General features: G+C 41.7%; 1 protein-coding gene across 2 annotated transcripts in view; it reads right to left on the bottom strand.

The window, feature by feature from the left end:
• DENND5A (DENN domain containing 5A) overlaps positions 1–18,063 on the bottom strand; it is an 82,692-nt gene that overhangs the window by 34,419 nt on the left and 30,210 nt on the right. For both annotated transcript variants that reach the window (XM_081099101.1, XM_081099100.1), the window contains exons 4-6: positions 16,578–17,235; positions 12,736–12,923; positions 1,885–2,202 (exon numbers count right to left, since the gene is read on the bottom strand). In XM_081099101.1, coding sequence (XP_080955227.1) covers positions 1,885–2,202; positions 12,736–12,923; positions 16,578–17,235 — 1,164 coding nt within the window. The remainder of the gene's footprint in view (positions 1–1,884; positions 2,203–12,735; positions 12,924–16,577; positions 17,236–18,063) is intronic.

Genomic DNA, 18,063 nt, shown 5'->3' with positions numbered 1-18,063 from the left:
CGCAACCCAGGCATGTGCCCTTAGCTGGAATCGAACCTGGGACCCTTCAGTCCTCAGGCTGATGCTCTATCCACTGAGCCAAGCCGGCTAGGGCCTGGCCATGATTTTTTAAAAATATTTTCAATTAGAGTTAACATGCAATATTATTTTATATTAGTTTCAAGTGTATAGCATAGTGGTTAGACAAACATGCACTTTACAAAGTATTCCCCTGATATTTCCAGTATCCAACTGGCACCATACATAGTTACTACTAACTAGCCATGATTTTTTTAAAATATCTGCTCAACTAACTAAATAAAGCAGGAAAATGAAATGTTTCACACTTCACTAAGAAATAGCCCAGCAAACCCTGGCCTGTATGGCTCAGTTGGTTGGAGCATTGTCCATGCACTGCAAGGTCCCAGGTTCAATTCCCAGTCAGGGCACATAGGACAGGCAATAGATTAATATATCTCTCTTGCCGAAACCAGTTTGGCTCAGTGGCCAAGGGCATGTACCTGGGTTGCGGGCACATCCCCGGTGGGGGGTGTGCAGGAGGCAGCTGATCGATGTTTCTCTCTCATCGATGTTTCTAACTCTCTATCTCTCTCCCTTTCTCTCTGTAAAAAAATCAATAAAATATATTTAAAAATAAAAATAAAAAAATAATATATCTCTCTCACATCAATGTTTCTGTTTCTTCTCTCTCTCTCTCTCTCTCTCTTTCTCTCTCTCTCTCTCTCTCTCTCTCTTCCTCTCTAAAAAAATAAAATAAAAATAGCCCAACAAAATGATTACACTGGCACATTTTGCTTATATGTAATTTACAAATATAATTTAACAATGAGAATAGGGGAGGGTGAAGAGATGGGTAAAAAAACTGATAGTCTCATCAAAGTCAAACAAGGGAAAGCTAAGTAGATCCCTGGAAAGAGCATAGGACTACAATTCAAGGGGACCAGGGTCTAGCCCAGGGGTGGGCAAACTTTTTGACTTGAGGGCCACAATGGGTTCTTAAACTGACCGGAGGGCGGGAACAAAAGCATGGATGGAGTGTTTGTGTGAACTAATATAAATTCAAAGTAAACATCATTACATAAAAGGGTACGGTCTTTTTTTTTTTTAGTTTTATTCATTTCAAACAGGCCGGATTGAATCCGGCCCGCAGGCCGTAGTTTGCCCACACTGGTCTAGCCTCAAATCAGCCACTTACTAGGCCAATGTTAGGCAAAGCACTCAGGCTCTCCTCGGTTCCTTGAGTCAAAAGAGAGATAAGCCCTTGCCTGTTTGGCTCAGTGGACAGACTGAAGGGTCTGTCAGCCCGCAGACTGAAGGTTCCTGGGTTCGATTCCAGCCAAGGTACGTACCTCAATAGCAGGCTCAATCCCTGGCTCTGGTTGGGGCACGTGCAGGAGGCAACTAATCAATGTGTCTCTCTGACATCAATGTTTCTCTCTCTGTGTCTCTCCCCCTGCCTTCCACTCTCTCTAAAAAAAAAAATGGAAAAATATCCTCAGGTGAGGATTAACAACAACAACAAAAAAGTTAAAAATACCTGCTCTTGTATGCTTTAGGCTGCTGAGAAAGAGGTATGAACACAAGAGATTACCAATATCATCTCTCCGAGTCGCTCTGCTGCGTGTTCACATAGGATGAGAGCAGACTCTCTTTAATGCCCAAGTGAGAAAATACCCAGATTTAACCCCCAACTTAGATTCCAGTAGCTTTTACGAGGATAATATTTTCCAAAGCTGAATCCAGTCTCCCATACCAGAGCATTCTTTCACTCTGACAAATGTGCCTTTTCCTGAACTGAGTGCTTTCTCACCCCACAACTTAATTCACCAGGACAGTACCCTAGCACAGACCAAACCTGTCACAGATTCGTACGCAGCATCTTACCTTTTCCAGGCTCACCCCAGTCCTCTTGACCAAGGCTTGCAGCCGGGCGATAGTTTCATTCTCCTTGAGTAGCTCATAGGAATGCAAAGGGGAGCCTGCAATGTTCCCATTCCTCTTGTCAGAGACAAGCTCAGAGGCCCGGAGCCTCTTCAGCTTGGAGGCACTCTCACTACAATGAAGGTTCCCTTCAGGGGGAATGCCAAATGCCATGAGAATCTCAGAGACTTCCTGGACAAACTCCAATTTGTTGGGAAACTGAGGCAAGTCCTCCGGCAGCTCAATGAAGTGGTTGTCAATATCCACAAAGCAGAGGTTAGCCTGGCAGTCAAAAAAAGAATGAGGAGTGTAAACAAAGCACTAAGAAACAGTTTTAAGAAGGATAATGAACAAATAGGAAAGAGAAAACATCTGACATGGGCACATATGAAGTACGGTATAAAGAAGATGGGGCTTGCCCTAGCTGGTGTGACTCAGTTGGTTGGAGCATCATCCCGTACACCAAAGGTGATGGGTTCGATTCCCAGTCAGAGCGCATACCTAAGTTTCAGGTTTGATCCCTGGTGGGGCTGTGTACGGGAGGCAACCAATCAATGTTTGATCAATGTTTCTCTTTCTTTCTCTCTCCTTCTCTCTTTTCCCCTCTCTTTAAAAATCAGTAACACATATTCTCAATAAGGGTCTTTTTTTAAAAAGAAGATGGGGCTCAGGAAGAAAACAGACCTAGGTTCCAATCTTACCCTGCCACTTTCTAGGTGTATGATCTTGAGAAAGTTATTTAACCTCTCTGATTCTGCTTCCTCAGCTATAAAATGGAAATAAAGAGATAAAATCAGAGTGGTAAGGATTATTATCCTGAAGTCTCACAAATAATGCTCATAAATGTTTAATTCATGAATTCTTACAATAGTAAAAAGAACACCAGGAGTAAGTCAGAAAGTCTAGGTTTCAGACCTGACTCTGTCACTATCTCTCTACATGACCCTGAGCGGACCATTCTCTCTTTCTGAGCCTCTGTCTTGATTTGGAAGATTTAGTGGCTGTTCATGATGCTTTCTGTGCTTCCTTCTGGCTTTAAGATTGCTTCTGGATAGAGAGACTCTCATACATTGCTGGTGAGGTGGGTAATCTAGACTAACAAAGAACAATTTGGCAATATCTATCTATCCTTATTTTACAAACAAAACTGACACAGGGAGATAAATTTGTCCAAAGTCACACAGCTGGTAAGTAGTGGAGCTGGGATTTGAACTCCACTTACCCTGACTTCAGTCATACCCTCAAGCTCTTAACCATCCACTCTTCCCCTTAGTGGTCATATATATTTCTTGTTCGGTTTAACTGAAATATTTTATAGTTCCTGTCCCTGTTGGGATTGTCTTGCAACTGTAAATCAGAAATGCCTATTACTTTGTATTTATCTTATGTCCATGAACCTGTTCTAGCCAAGATAGGTGTCATTTCCTTCACTGAACTGCACTGCTGTTTAAAAATTTGTCTCTTTCATTCATATAAGAGGAATATTACCTATATCACAGGTTTGTTTTGAGGATTATAAAACAATAAATGTCAAAGACTTAGCACAGTGCCAGGCCCATAGTACATAACAAATGTTAATTAACATTGTTAATGCAGAATATAAAACTTCAATAGATATATAAATACAGTACTACTAGATAGGAAAATTCCATAATAAAAGATGCTAATGTTGGTATCATCAGATTTCTTAATTTTGCCACTGAAATGAGTGAATTTACACTTCTGATCCCTAGGAAATTTTAAAATGTGTATGTTTTATGTAATACTTTTCATGTTTTTAACCCGCTTTTCTATTGGATTACTTAGCATCATTCTTACTGATTTGTAGGAGTTCTTTATTACCTGCTGATGCTAATACTTTGTAGGTTATATGCGTTACACATATCTTGTCATAGTTATCTTTTCATTTTAAGATGTCCTTTTCTTCTTTGTAATACTTTAAGCAATAAAAAAAAATGTCCTTTTCTTAATTTATAAAATCAAATTTATTAATATTTTATTTTATGCTTTCTGTATCCTATTTATGAAGTCCCTACCCAGATGTCAGAAAGGTACTTATTAATATTTTCTTCCAGAAGACTTAGAGTTTTGCTTTTGACATTTAACTTCTTAATCCATCTCAAGTTTATTTTGTTATGGTGTGAGGTAAGGATCCTTTTCTACTGTTTTCCCCTTTGAACAAGCAAATTTTCCAGCTCTGTTATTAAGCAGTCCCTCCTCTGGCATGGTACCTCTATTGTATAACAAAGTGATGGTCCATTGATTTTTTTTGTTTATCCCTGTGCCTATTAAGTCTTGCATTCTAAAAGAAAGGCAGGAGGGTAACATAAGTCCAGCTTAATATAACTATTTCACAAACTCTCAATCTATCAAAACTGTATGTTTTAACATATCTGTGCATGCATTCATTCAATAAACATTTGCTCAATGCATAAATTACTCTGCCTACCAATCTATAACTAAAAAAGAAAACTTTCCTATATCCATGATCCAAAGATTAGGAGAAGAATCACTTTAAATTTAGCTTTCTAGAGTATCTCACAAAATAACAACTTTAAGCCCTGCCTAAGTTAAAGGGCCAATAATGTTTAAGATCTAAAAATAGGCTATTTTTGTTTATTCTATTATGACTTTAAAATTATAAATGCTTTCAGAACAAATAATTTAAAAAGATAGTAAAGACAGAATTAAATTATCTAGGCATAAAGATAACCTGCCTGCTTCCTTAGCCCTGTCCATACAGCTAACAGAAGAAAGCACTGTGACCCACCAGAGGCACAATGCATGTACCCCATGGGTTCTCCTCTTTTTAGAAGAAAAAAAGCAGTTTGTGCAATAGGAAACACAGAGGTAGCTAAAAATAATTGCATCCGCTCAACAATGCTTGGTTGGCTTTTCTCCCAATGCTGTGAGCCAAATATAGAATGTCTGTAAAGAATTTTATGAACTCCAAATGCTATCTCCACACATTGAAGATACACTCCTGATCAGAGGTGGCTAGAGTAGAGGAAGCCACTCAGGCACACCTCACAGATGCAGAGTAAGATAGGTGCCTATGAGTAGATTCCACTAGCCATTCTTTGCAGAGTTGGCTTAAAGGAGATAAAGATAAGAAACCAAAGTAAAAAAAGGAGGCCGTTCACTTGCTAGGCTCATAGAATAGCCTCATGCTATTTCCTGCCAGCACAGGGAGGGCTCTGACAAACAAAAGTGTGCCTCAAACTCCTCATGCACCCCTTTCCTCAGCTGAGAAGAGGAGTACTGCAAAACAGACTGGCGGACAAAAGTATTCTGTAAGAGGCACTAAACCCAAGTGATAGGTTTTCCTCAGTTAACCTCCTGCCTTCTTGGGAAAGGCCATGTCAAGACTTAACTACTCTGAGGTAGTGACTACACGGATCTCCCACATCCCTAAATCTCTCCCAAATTTCTTCCTGCAAGAGATCACAATGCCCTTTCCCAGCCCTAAGTTCCTAACACCAAATCACAGCCAGCCTGACCTCCTAGTCCTCAGTGATGGCGTGTCAGAGGTGACACGCGAACTCATTTTTTTGGTTGATTTTTCTTTGTTAAATGGCATTTAAATATATAAAATAAATAGCAAAAATATGTCTTTGTTTTACTATGGTTGCAAATATCAAAACATTTCTATATGTGACACGGCACCAGAGTTAAGTTAGGGTTTTTCAAAATGCTGACACGCCAAGCTCAAAAGGTTCGCCATCACTGTCCTAGTCTCTCTCCATGTTATTCACTGAAGGGAAGCCCAATCCACAAATTACTGGGTAAAGACACGGAAGGAGTATCCTGAGAAAGACGGGGGAAAGCAGGAGAGAAAGAAGGGCACAAGACAGAAAGAAGTAGCACCCCCTTCTTTACTCCTATCTTCTGCTTGCTTCTCCTCACAGAGCTGTGGATGAATTGCCTCCTTCCTGAACTCAGACAATGAAACCCAGAAGGGAAGGACAGGACAAAGGATGCCTCACAAAGGAGCCCAGCACTCTCACTTGCTCAGGGCCAGCTGAGATCATGTGTTGGTGTAAAAAGAAACAAAGGGCTTTTCAGACTTTTGATGCTCAAAGATGGAGCAGCAACTGATGAATTCTGACATAGAGGAGGGTCAGGGAATGTACACTCTACACTCTGGATCAGGGGTGGGGAACCATTTTTCTGCCAAGGGCCATTTGGATATTTATAACATCATTCACAGGCCAAAATTATCAACTTAAAAATTAGCCTATTACATTTTATCAAACATTTAAATAACTCACCCTTAATGCCTTGGCAGGGCCAGACCAAATGATTTCTCGGGCCTTATTTGGCCTGAGGGCTGGACATTCCCCACCCTTGTGATAAAGTCCCTTTTACAGATCAAGCTTGCCTTATCCCAGTACCCTGATAATGCCTTTTTGCACAAGTCCAGGTGAATTTCCCTAGTACTGCCTCAAAGCTTCCTTCTAGCAGCATAAATATGCCACAGGATGCCCACCAAAATGTTGAAAGTAGTTATCTCTGGGTGGTAAAATTAGAAGTAATTTTTACTTTATTCTTTATGCTTTTGTGCACTGTTAGAATTTTTTACTATATACTAGAGGCCCGGTGCATGAACTCGTGCAGCAGTGGGGTCCCTCAGCCTGGCCTGCGGATTAGGGCCAAAACCGGCTCTCCAACATCCCCTGAGGAGTCCCGAATTGCAAGAAGGCGCAGGCCAGGCCTAGGGACCCCACCGGTGCATGATGGGAGGTTGGCCAGATGGGGAGGGGCTGCAGGAGGGATCCAGGGCATGTCCAGCTTATCTCGCTCAGTCCCGATAGGCCGGACCCCAGCAGCAAGCTAAGCTACCAGTTGGAGCGTCTGCCCCCTGGTGGTCAGTGCACGTCATAGCAAGCGGTTGAGTGGCCTTAGCATATCATTAGCATATTACGCTTTGATTGGTTGAATGGCTGACTGGACAACTACACACTTAGCATATTAGGCTTTTATTACATTGGATATACCACTTATGAGACATCCCAAAGTTGTCTTTCAGCAATATTATCATTCTCCATTCATTATGTGTACCCATCGGTAATACACAGATATCCCAGAGGTCATCTGCTAAAAATCAATGTAGAAAATATCCAGTTATGAAACTGCCCCCTGGGTGAAGTGGGACTCTGAAACCCTATAATTGCTTATTAAGTACAGACATGTATTCTATAGTCTCAGTGTCACCACTCCTTCCCAAATAGACCACAGGGAGAATCGAAGGATGCAGCAATGATGGGGAAAACTGCAAAAGTTAAAGCCCCAATACCCAGAACAGTGTGAACTCTCAGGTTTCTCAAACAATCCTGCTAAGAAAACTGCTAATGTCCTTGCAATATCTTCATACAAACATATATATGAAGCACACAAAAAATGATGCTGAGCCTTAGCCAGTTTGGCTTAGTGCATAGAAAGTCAGCCCATGGACTAAAGGATCCCAGGTTCGATTCCAGTCAAGAGCACATACCTCGGTTGGAAGCTAGATCCCCAGCCCAGTGGTCAGAGTGCGTGCAGGAGGCAACCAGGCAATGTGTCTCTCTCACATCAATGTTTCTCTCTGTCTCTCCCACACCCTTCCACTCTTTCTAAAAATCAATGGAAAAATACTCTCAGATAAGGATTAACAAAAAATAAAACAAAATAAATAAATCAAACGTTCCATTAAAAACAAAAAATTATGCTGAGAGATCCTAGAGGGAACAGAACTTGCCCTAAGTATACAGCAAGCTAATGCCAAAGATTAAAATAAAACTGACAAATCTGGCTTGTTGCCTAGTGACCTATTTATTGGATTATGCATGTAGCATGCATTTTTGGCTTTACAGTTACAACCATTTTTGTTATTTTTATTTTGACTTACAAAATTATAATTAGGTTTACTAGGAAGAAATGTCAATATTAAATATGCATTTGTTTAGAATAAACAAAACAAAAAATCCCTGTTCTCCAATCTTTGGTATCTACTCTTTATGTATCACAGTGTCCCTAAAAAATGTACACACATTTTAACAGCTGACAGCTCAATTTTGAAAATGAAATGTATTTTAATAAACACTGCCTTTATAATTATTCAAAGTGTGTATATACATTTTTTGGAACACCCTATATTTATCAGTAGAGTACACAAATACATATAAAAACTCAATACTCCCAATAGTTTTCCCCATCATTTAGATATTTTCTTCCTTTATTAATTAATATTGTCCCATCCAAAATAGCACAAAGCTCTACAGAATCAAAGGAGCAAAAAAGGCAGAAATTTAAAAAGCTACAAGACATTTTAATTATAAAACCAAAGGAGAGGAAAAAAGAGTACAGAGATGCATTTGACTATAATTTAAATATCATAAATGTGATCTAATTATCAGCAATTTCATCAAGCCTGCTGTCCAGATATGCCTAACAACCTGAATGCTGCTCAGATACAGGAGGTCCCCTTACTCATATTCTTCAGTTACACCCAAAAAATTTCCTCCTCAAAAAAATTCTGATGGAGGAAAGAAAGTCATGTTCCAAAGTCTTCTTCCCAGACCTTTCTAATGTCTAAGAAAATCAGAGTAAGGCCCGGCTGGTGTGACTCATCGGTTGAGTGTCGACTCAGGAAATAAGAGGTCACCCTTTAGATTCCCATTCAGGGCACATGTTCGGGTTGATCCCCGGTAGTGGGGAAGAGGCAGCCAATTGATGTTGATGTTTTTCTCTCATTGATGTTTCTATCTCTCTATCCCTCTCCCTACCTCTCTCTCTAAAAATCAATAAAGAGAAAACCAAGATGGCGGCATAGGTTAACGCCGGAGATTGCTGCCTCAAACAACCAATTCAAGGGTACACCTAAAAGACGGAACGGACATCATCCAGAACCACAGGAAGGCTGGCTGAGTGGAAATTCTACAACTAGGAGGAAAGAGAATATCATACCCAGACTCAGAGGAGGTGCAGAGCTGAAGTGAAATACTCAGGTTCGGAGTGCGCGCAGAGCAGGCTGGCGGCAGAGGGCGCGGTTATTGTTTTCAATCGGAGGGAGTTTCAGACTCTGAGCTCCAGATCCGGGCGAGTCTCTAGGGACCCAGACTCAAACGGGAGAAGCGGGACTGTCTGGCTTCGGTCGGAACTCGAAGGCAGCTTTCTCTCTGAGGTTTGCAGCGGTTGCTGGGACTCTGTGAGGCAGAGCCCCTAGGGACGGAACTGAGAGCAGCCATAACTGCTCGATCCGGCCCGCCCTGTAGATCCCCGGGGACCCGCCCCGCCCAAGCCCTGCACAGAGCCTCAGGCAAACACTAGATTAGCACCGCCCTAGAGATCCAGCACAGAAGCTCTCCCACTGCAGACACAGCTGACTCTCATAGCCAGTTAGCCTAGAGGTCAAATCACCCCCAGTATTGCCGACAACAATTAAGGCTTAACTACAACAAGACTGCGCACAAAGACCACTAGGGGGTGCACCAAGAAAAGATAAAAAAATGCGGAGACAAAGAAACAGGATGCAAATGTCAGAAATGGAAGATATAGAGCTCAAAACCACACTTTTAAGGTCTCTCAAGAACTGTCTAGAAGCTGCCGATAAACTTAGTAAGGCCCTCGAAAAGACTGGTGAGACCGCCGATAAATGTAGTGAGATCCTCAAGAAATCTAATGAGACCCTCGATATTGTGATAAAGAACCAACTAGAAATTAAGCATACACTGACTGAAATAAAGAATATCGTACAGACACCCAACAGCCGACCAGAGGAGCGCAAGAATCAAGTCAAAGATTCGAAATGCGAAGAAGCAAAAAACACCCAACCGGAAAAGCAAAATGAAAAAAGAATCCGAAAATACAAAGATAGTGTAAGGAGCCTCTGGGACAACTTCAAGCATACCAACATCAGAATTATAGGGGTGCCAGAAGATGAGAGAGAACAAGATATTGAAAACCTATTTGAAGAAATAATGACAGAAAACTTCCCCCACCTGGTGAAAGAAATAGACTTACAGGTCCAGGAAGCACAGAGAACCCCAAACAAAAGGAATCCAAAGAGGACCACACCAAGACACATCATAATTAAAATGCCAGGAGCAAAAGACAAAGAGAAAATCCTAAAAGCAGCAAGAGAAAGAAACTCAGTTACCTACAAGGGAATACCCATACACTGTCAGCTGATTTCTCAACAGAAACTTTGCAGGCCAGAAGGGAATGGCAAGAAATATTCAAAGTGATAAATACCAAGAACCTACAACCAAGATTACTTTATCCAGCAAAGCTATCATTCAGAACTGAAGGTCAGATAAAGAGCTTCACAGATAAGGAAAAGCTAAAGGAGTTCATCACCACCAAACCAGGATTATATGAAATGCTGAAAGGTATTCTTTAAGAAGAGGAAGAAGAATAAAAAGGTAAAGATACAAATTATGAACAACAAACATGCATCTATCAACAAGTGAATCTAAGAATCAAGTGAACAAATAATCTGGTGATCATAATAGAATCAGGGACATAGAAAGGGAATGGACTGACTATTCTTGGGGGGGAAAGGGGTGTGGGAGATGCGGGAAGAGACTGGACGAAAATCGTGCACCTATGGATGAGGACAGTGGGTGGGGAGTGAGGGCGGAGGGTGGGGTGGGAACTGGGAGGAGGGGAGTTATGGGGGGGAAAAAATAGGAACAAATGTAATAATCTGAACAATAAAGATTTAATTAAAAAAATAAAATAAAATAAATAAAAATCAATAAAAGCATATTTTAAAAAATGAAAGTCACAGTAGGAAAGCCGTCTTCCCAGCTAGTTTCATACCAGTCACAAAATGACCTAAAAAGGTAAGCCAGTTCTATTGGTAATTGTAGGAAAATAAAAAGTAAAATAATCATATTTAAAAGCATGCTTTAAATCTATTTAAAATGAACTAGGAAATGAACATGTAAATACAAATTTTTAATCAATTCTTTTGGTATTAAAAATAGGGAAGAAGAGCAGGCCACCCTCACAGCAAGAGAAGCATTTTCTCAAGGCCTTCCTATACAGAACAAGGAAAGTTTATTAAGCTGACTCTGTACCACAAGAATCACAATGATCAAGTCAACTTTTATAGATCAACTGTGGCCTGTAAAAGAAAACCACTGATTTATTAATATACAGCTGATTACTAGAGTATATATAAAACTAGAGGCCCGGTGCACAAAAATTTGTGCACTCGGGGGAGGGGGGGGTCCCTCAGCCCGGCCTGTGCCCTCTCGCAGTCTGGGACCCCTCGGGGAATGTCCACCTACTGGCTTAGGCCTGCTCCCCAGGGGATCAGGCCTAAGATGGAAGTCAGACATCCCTCTGGCAACCCAGGAGCCCTCGGGGGATGTCCACTTGCCAGCAGGGAGCAGGCCTAAGCTGCCGTCGGAGATCCTTAGCACTGCTGAGGAGGCAGGAGAGGCACCCGCCACCACTGCTGTGCTGGCAGCCGTCAGCCTGGCTTGTGGCTGAGCAGAGCTCCAGCGTCTGCCCCCTAGTGGTCAGTGTCATAGTGACCAGTCATTCCCAGTCATTCTGCTGTTAGGGTCAATTTGCATATTACCCTTTTATTATATAGGATGGAAGCCTGGTGCACAGGTGGGGGCCAGCTGGGGTGCCTGACCAGACTTGGTGAGGGGCTGAGGGCCGATTTCAGGCTGGCCATACCCCCTTCGGGTGGGGGTCCCCGCTGGGGTGCCTGGCCAGCCTGGGTGAGGGGCTGATGGCTGTTTACAGGCTGGTCAAGCCCCCCAGTGGGGACCTTCACCCCATGGGGGTGTGGCCAGCCTGGGTGAGGGGCTGAGGGCTTTTTTCATGCTGGCCACACCCCCTTCAGGGTGGGGGTCCCCACTGGGGTGCCTGGTCAGCCTGGGTGAGGGGCTAAGGGCCATTTTCAGGCTGGCCACAGCCCCTTCAGGGGGGATGGGGTCCCGCTGGGGTGCCTGGCCACCTGGGTGAGGGGCTGATGGCCATTTTCAGGCTGGCCACACCCCTCAATGACCCAAGCTCCCAGCCTCTCTTTTTTTTTTCTTTCTTTTTTTTTTCCTGGGATTTATTTATCTTCTATAATTGAAACTTCATAGCCTTGAGCAGAGCACAGGTCTCCTGGAAGCCTGGGTTGCCCCTGGTAACCCAGGCTCCCAGCCCCTTCTTGAGCCGGCTAGAAGCAGGTATCTGGGATTTATTTATCTTCTATAACTGAAACTTTGTAGCCTTGAGCAGAGCCCAGTGCCCGGGGGCAACCCAAGCCTCCTGCTCACTTCAGCTCCGTGGCCATCGCCATCTTTGTGATGGAGTGACAGAGTGATGGTTAATTTGCATATTGCTCTTTTATTAGATAGGATTCTATTTTGTGGATTTCCTTAAAATAAAGGAGGCAGAAGGTATAGAAATAAAAAATATAAAATATAACGTATAACTATTGAAGCTCTGGGCACTGAGAACATACAAATTCCTTATGCTACTCTTTTGTATATGTTTAAAGTTTTATATAATAAAAAGAGTTTCTAATAAATACCTTTAAAAGTGTGTGAAGTACTGTGTTTGAAAACCTGTATGAAAAAGGCAATTCACAACTGTATAAACAGAGATATGTCATGTGATAAAAATGACCATTGTTTCTGGAATGATATAAACCGAGCTAAATGTTCATTGTTTTTTACTTTTTTCCTGGAAAGTTATTAATGTTCCCCAAAATAAAAGAAAACAAACTTGGTGACACCACAGTGGGCATATTCCAAAAGCCCTTCTCTCCCAATCCTAGATTGGGCCAAGGGCATCAGCACTCAAGCTCCACATTTCTCTCACCTCTTGAGGCAGCTCCAGCTTTGACCGGTCATCCAGGCCATTGGAATGCAAGCCCATCAGGTATGGAACAGGAGCGTCTAAGAAATGTAGGAGAGAAGCCGGGAGAATAGGGACATAGACATGCTGCCACTGGAACGGAAACATGAGAGCTGTAATTGTCTCCGCCACAGTCATCAGTCTCTGGTAATCTAGGCCAAAAAAAAACACACACAAACCAAACAGTCAAAAATGAGGCACTTGCTTCTCAAATAGTAAGTTAAAATCACAATTTCACATTTAGAAAGGATCAGAGTAAATTTCAGCAAGGGTATGCGTATGAATCCCTAGTGGGTGTCAGAGACCTCAACAGATCACAAGTTGAAATATACCCTCCTACATACAGGTCCCTGCTTATAATAAAATTTAATGTGAAAATATTATAGAAATCATAAATAGCACCTTGTTAAACCAGAATGTTAAGTAGATTCTCTTAGGTGGAAGTGAAATGAAAAGAACAGTAGTCTGGGTCTCCGTTCGTTCAGCATGGAAGCCCAAACAGGCCTTTTAGCACTCAGATATGTCTGCATTCTATAAGAAGCTACAACCTTTCCTGAATGAGAACAGCACAAAGGTGTTATTTTAACACTTCCCTAGAACTTGAAAGACCCACAAGACTTGACTTTAATGACTCAAAATTCTTGTTTTAGGTCAAAGACAGAGTGGAGGGGAAGGCTTGTGCTCAAAGTTTAGCTCTTCTTCAGAATGCAATTTCTAGAACTTTTTTATTATTTTTAAATGAGTAATAAATACACTGGCAAAGCCAATAAAATGGACCAGTTAAAATTGAAACTAAAAAAATTACTACATAAATGGTATGTCCCTTTTTCAGGCAAAAAGGGGCAACGCAGGAACATACATTTTAAAATCATCCTTCGGGAATGGCTGGCTTCAAATGAGCTTTCATAAGGGTTAGTGGTTTCATGTACTAAAAACCCACCCCATCATTTAAAATCACAGCTTGGTTCATAAAGAAGTTATAAGTAACAAGAAGCTTTCCAGAAAATGAGGAAGACTGAGTAGGAACAGAAACTGGTATGTATCAACTAGGTAGAAGTTTAACAAAGAATCCTATATCTGCTTACTAATGCTTTGAAAGTTATCACCCTGCTCATGGCTAAGGAAAGAACAAGACCTGGAAATCATTTTATTATTTTTTTAACTAGTAATGCAAATATAGCAATTATTGACTAAAACAGGGGTCCTTAAACTACGGCGCACGGGCCACATGTGGCCCGCCGAAAACATTTATCCGGCCCACCCGCTGTTTTTGCCACCGCTGCCTGTCCTGCTTAGCAGCCGACTCGTCCTGGGCCCACAGTGCGCATGTGTGGAATGTCTGAGGGACAGTGAACTGGCCCCCTGTTTAAAAAGTTTGAGGACCTCTGGACTAAAACTTCATCATTTATAACATTTTGTTGCTGTTGTTAATCCTCACCCAAGGATATATATTTTTTCCATTAAGAGAGAGAGGAAGGGATGAAGGAGGAGAGAAAGAAACATCAATGTGAGAAAGTCACATTGATTGGTTGCCTCCTGCACGCACCCCACTCAGGCAAGGGATCAAACCCACGACCCTTCAGTTCACAGGCCAGCGCTCTAACCACTGAACACCAGCCAAGGCCATAGTCTCTAACATTATTTTTTTTATACAAATATAATTTTTTTTTAAATATATTTTATTTATTTTTTACAGAGAGGAAGGGAGAGAGATAGAGAGTTAGAAACATCGATGAGAGAGAAACATCGATCAGCTGCCTCCTGCACATCTCCCACTGGGGATGTGCCCGCAACCCAGGTACATGCCCTTGACCGGAATCGAACCCGGGACCTTTCAGTCCGCAGGCCGACGCTCTATCCACTGAGCCAAACCGGTTCCGGCAACATTTTTATTATACTACAGAAAAGTGCATCAAGGAAGATGATCTGACTGGGTGGTGAGTGCACAATGCAATATGCAAATTATGTATCATAGTAATGTACACTTGAAACCTATCTGACCCTATTAGCCAATGTCACCCCAATAAATTTAATTTTAAAATTAAATTAAAGCATGTGTGTACTCAATGTTTACATAAAAATAGTGCATTGTTTAAAAATATTTGGGAGGAGGGCATTAAAATAATTAGAAGATCATGGGGGTAGAACTCTAGATCAAAAAAGAGGAAAACTTACAACTTTCTCTGCATTGTTTGTCCACATATTATTTGTTTTTTAAAACTATAATTTTCATTAGGAATACACAAAAAATTTGATCTGTGGCAACCACAGGAGAGAAAGAGGGAAGATTTCATTTTACTACCTTTAGAACTGTTTTAAGTATATGACTTGAGCATACATTATTTTTGCAATAAAAAAACTAATGTCGGGCGGTGGGGGGGAGGTTGGGGGTTAATGGGGGGGGATGAGGACACATTTGTAATACCTTAACTAATAATAAAAAAAATATATATATATATATATATATATATATATATATATATATATTAAAACAAACAAACAAACAAAAAACCAATTCTGGCCCAGCCAGCATGGCTCAGGGGCTGAGCGTTGACCTCTGAACCAGGAGGTCAGGGTTCGATTCCCAGTCAGGGCACATGCCCAGGTTGTGGGTTCCATCCCCAGTGTGGGGTGTGCAGGAGGCAGCCTATCCGTGATTCTCTCTCCTCATGGATGTTTCTACCTCTCTCCACCTCTTCCTTCCTCCCTGACATCAATAAAAATATTTAAAAAAAAAAAAAACTAATGTCAACGATTTGTTTGTACTAGTTGAACCTATAACTGGATTATCTACTTTAGCCAAATAGTATGCAAACAAGTGGTGAAATACAAGGGCAAAAGAAAGAACAGTTTCTGTGAAAACAAAAGTCAATGCTTTAAAAAGATTCAGTAATACAAAGTCGCTAAAGTACTATAGTGAATTAGGAATATCTTGAGGCAATAAAGTACAAACTAGGGAAAACTGCAACAATCTACAAGTAGCCTCCATTTGGTTCTTTTGCAATGTTCTTAAGTTCTAGCTCCATTTTTTAAAAACGGCATCTGCTAGGGGTGGGAGTGATGGGGAGAGGTCAATGCGGGGGGGGGGGGGGGGGAGAGACATATGTAATACTTTAAACAATAAAGAGTTTAAATTTTAAAAAAAGATATCTGAACAGTGGTTAGAGCAGTGGTTCTCAACCTTCTGGCCCTTTAAGTATAGTTCCTCATGTTGTGACACAACCATAAAATTATTTTCGTTGCTACTTCGTAACTGTAATGTTGCTACTGTTACGAATCGTAATGTAAATATCTGGTACGCAGGATGGTCTTAGGCCACCCCTGTGAAAGGGTCGTTCGACCACCAAAGGGGTCGCGACCCGCAGGTTGAGAACCGCTTGGTTAGAGCATCATCCCATGTACCAAAGGGTCATGGCTTCATGGCTTCCTCGTCAAGGGCACATACCTAGGTTGCAGGTTTGATCCCTGGCCCTAGTCAGGGCCAGAGCAGGAGGCAACCAATCAATGTCTCTCTCTCACATCCATATTTCTCTTTCTCCCTGCCTCTCTCTTTCTCTCTCTCTCCTGCCCTCCCTCCCTTCCACTCTTAAAAATCAATGGGAAAAATATCCTCGGGTGAGGATTAACAACAAAAAGAACTGGTATCCCTCTCATGGTCCATTGGTTTGCCATCTACCACATACCTGTAAAAGATCTGAGTTTTGCTCAAATTGTAACAACCTTAGACCTTTACAGTCAGCCCCACTGTATCCGTTATGAAAAGGGAGGCCCTATGCAAGAAGAGAGCTGAGTAAGCACTGACTTACGCTGTGAGTAGAGCAGAATCTGAAACTCCAGAAGAGCACAAGTAAAAAGCTGAAACACATTCTCCACCCCAAGCAGTTCAAAGACCTCTTTGACAGGAAAGTCGAATAGGGGAAGCTCATTGGTACTTGGTCTCTGGCAGATTATTGGCCCATAGACCCCAGAAAACTTCAAGGACCGGCCGGGAGGTGGGAGTGGCACCTCGTAGAGTACGTTGTATATGTAGCTCTCAAGGGGCAGTGGAGGGGGCTGAGGTGAAGTGACTGCCTGGTGAAGTTGTTCCAGAACACTCCGACATGCTTTCATGAAGGACATGGGCGTGATGAGGCAGATGCACTTAGAGACATACAACGTGTCCCGGCTAATGTCATAGGAGTTGAAGCGCTGCAGCTTGGTCCCAGGAGTGCCTTCACCATCCTCCATGTCACTGTGGTCTCGGCCATCAGCAGGATGAGCATGTATGACATCATACTCAGCATTATGCATGTGGTAGAGCGTCTGCATTGCACTGCAGATCTGCTTGCTAGTCACCTCCTCATAAAATGTGAGGGCAAACCCAAATGTCCGAGAGCCATCCTCCCTTGTGATAATAAAGGCATGGAACTGTGGCTCTCTGGGATCAGCCTGGGTCTTGAATGCTAGCCCTTTGGGCATGCATAGCTGCAAAGACAAGGGAACAAGTGGTGAGAATACTCACTGCTGACCCTCTTTTCAGAACACCCACCACTATTTCTTTACTTATAGTGCACCCACTTCCTGGGTGTTTGGGATATCAAGATCACACAGCTAAATACCTGTCCTAAAGGTCTCCCATTCTAAGTAAGATATACAAGTAAATAAAATGATAATGCAGTTATCAGGGCTATAGAGAAGTATATACAAAGTGCTAGGGGAAGAAAGAACAGACAACTCAGTCTAGGAACATCAGAAAAGGCTTCACAGATGAGGTTATGTTACAATTCATCAGGTAGACAAGGAAAAGAAGGGTATTTGAGGGACAGGAAAAATGCACAAAGGAAAGGAGGAAAAAGAAAGCAGCATGATAGCACATATTGAGAGATGATGCTAGAAATATATCTGAAAATCAGATAGATATAACTTTGTATCTAAAAATAAAATAAACTTTTAGACTCTATCAGCTCACAGAATTTTGTCATCAATAAAACCTTCTTTCTATTCATAGAAAAAAGGGTACTCATTTCATACAAAGCAAGGAGATGACATAATCAGGATAAAGATGTACTTTTTTCACTTTAACTCAGATGGATTATATAAAGAAACTTGGAAAGCTAATCAAATTGACTTGAATCAATCAGTCCCCATTTACATTTTACACAATCCTGGCTATACAAACGAACTACCAGCAGCCTGGATTAACAAATACAACAACCTACATTATGTTATATCCATTAGCCTTGACCTTGACTTCCCAAAGCCTTGGTGTTTTTAGAATATAACATGAAATAAGCACTGGACTAAGCATTTAAA

The sequence above is a fragment of the Myotis nattereri genome, assembly GCF_964212035.1.
Source record: "Myotis nattereri genome assembly, chromosome: 9".
Lineage (NCBI taxonomy): Eukaryota > Metazoa > Chordata > Mammalia > Chiroptera > Vespertilionidae > Myotis > Myotis nattereri.
This window is presented reverse-complemented; position numbering and strand designations above follow the sequence as displayed.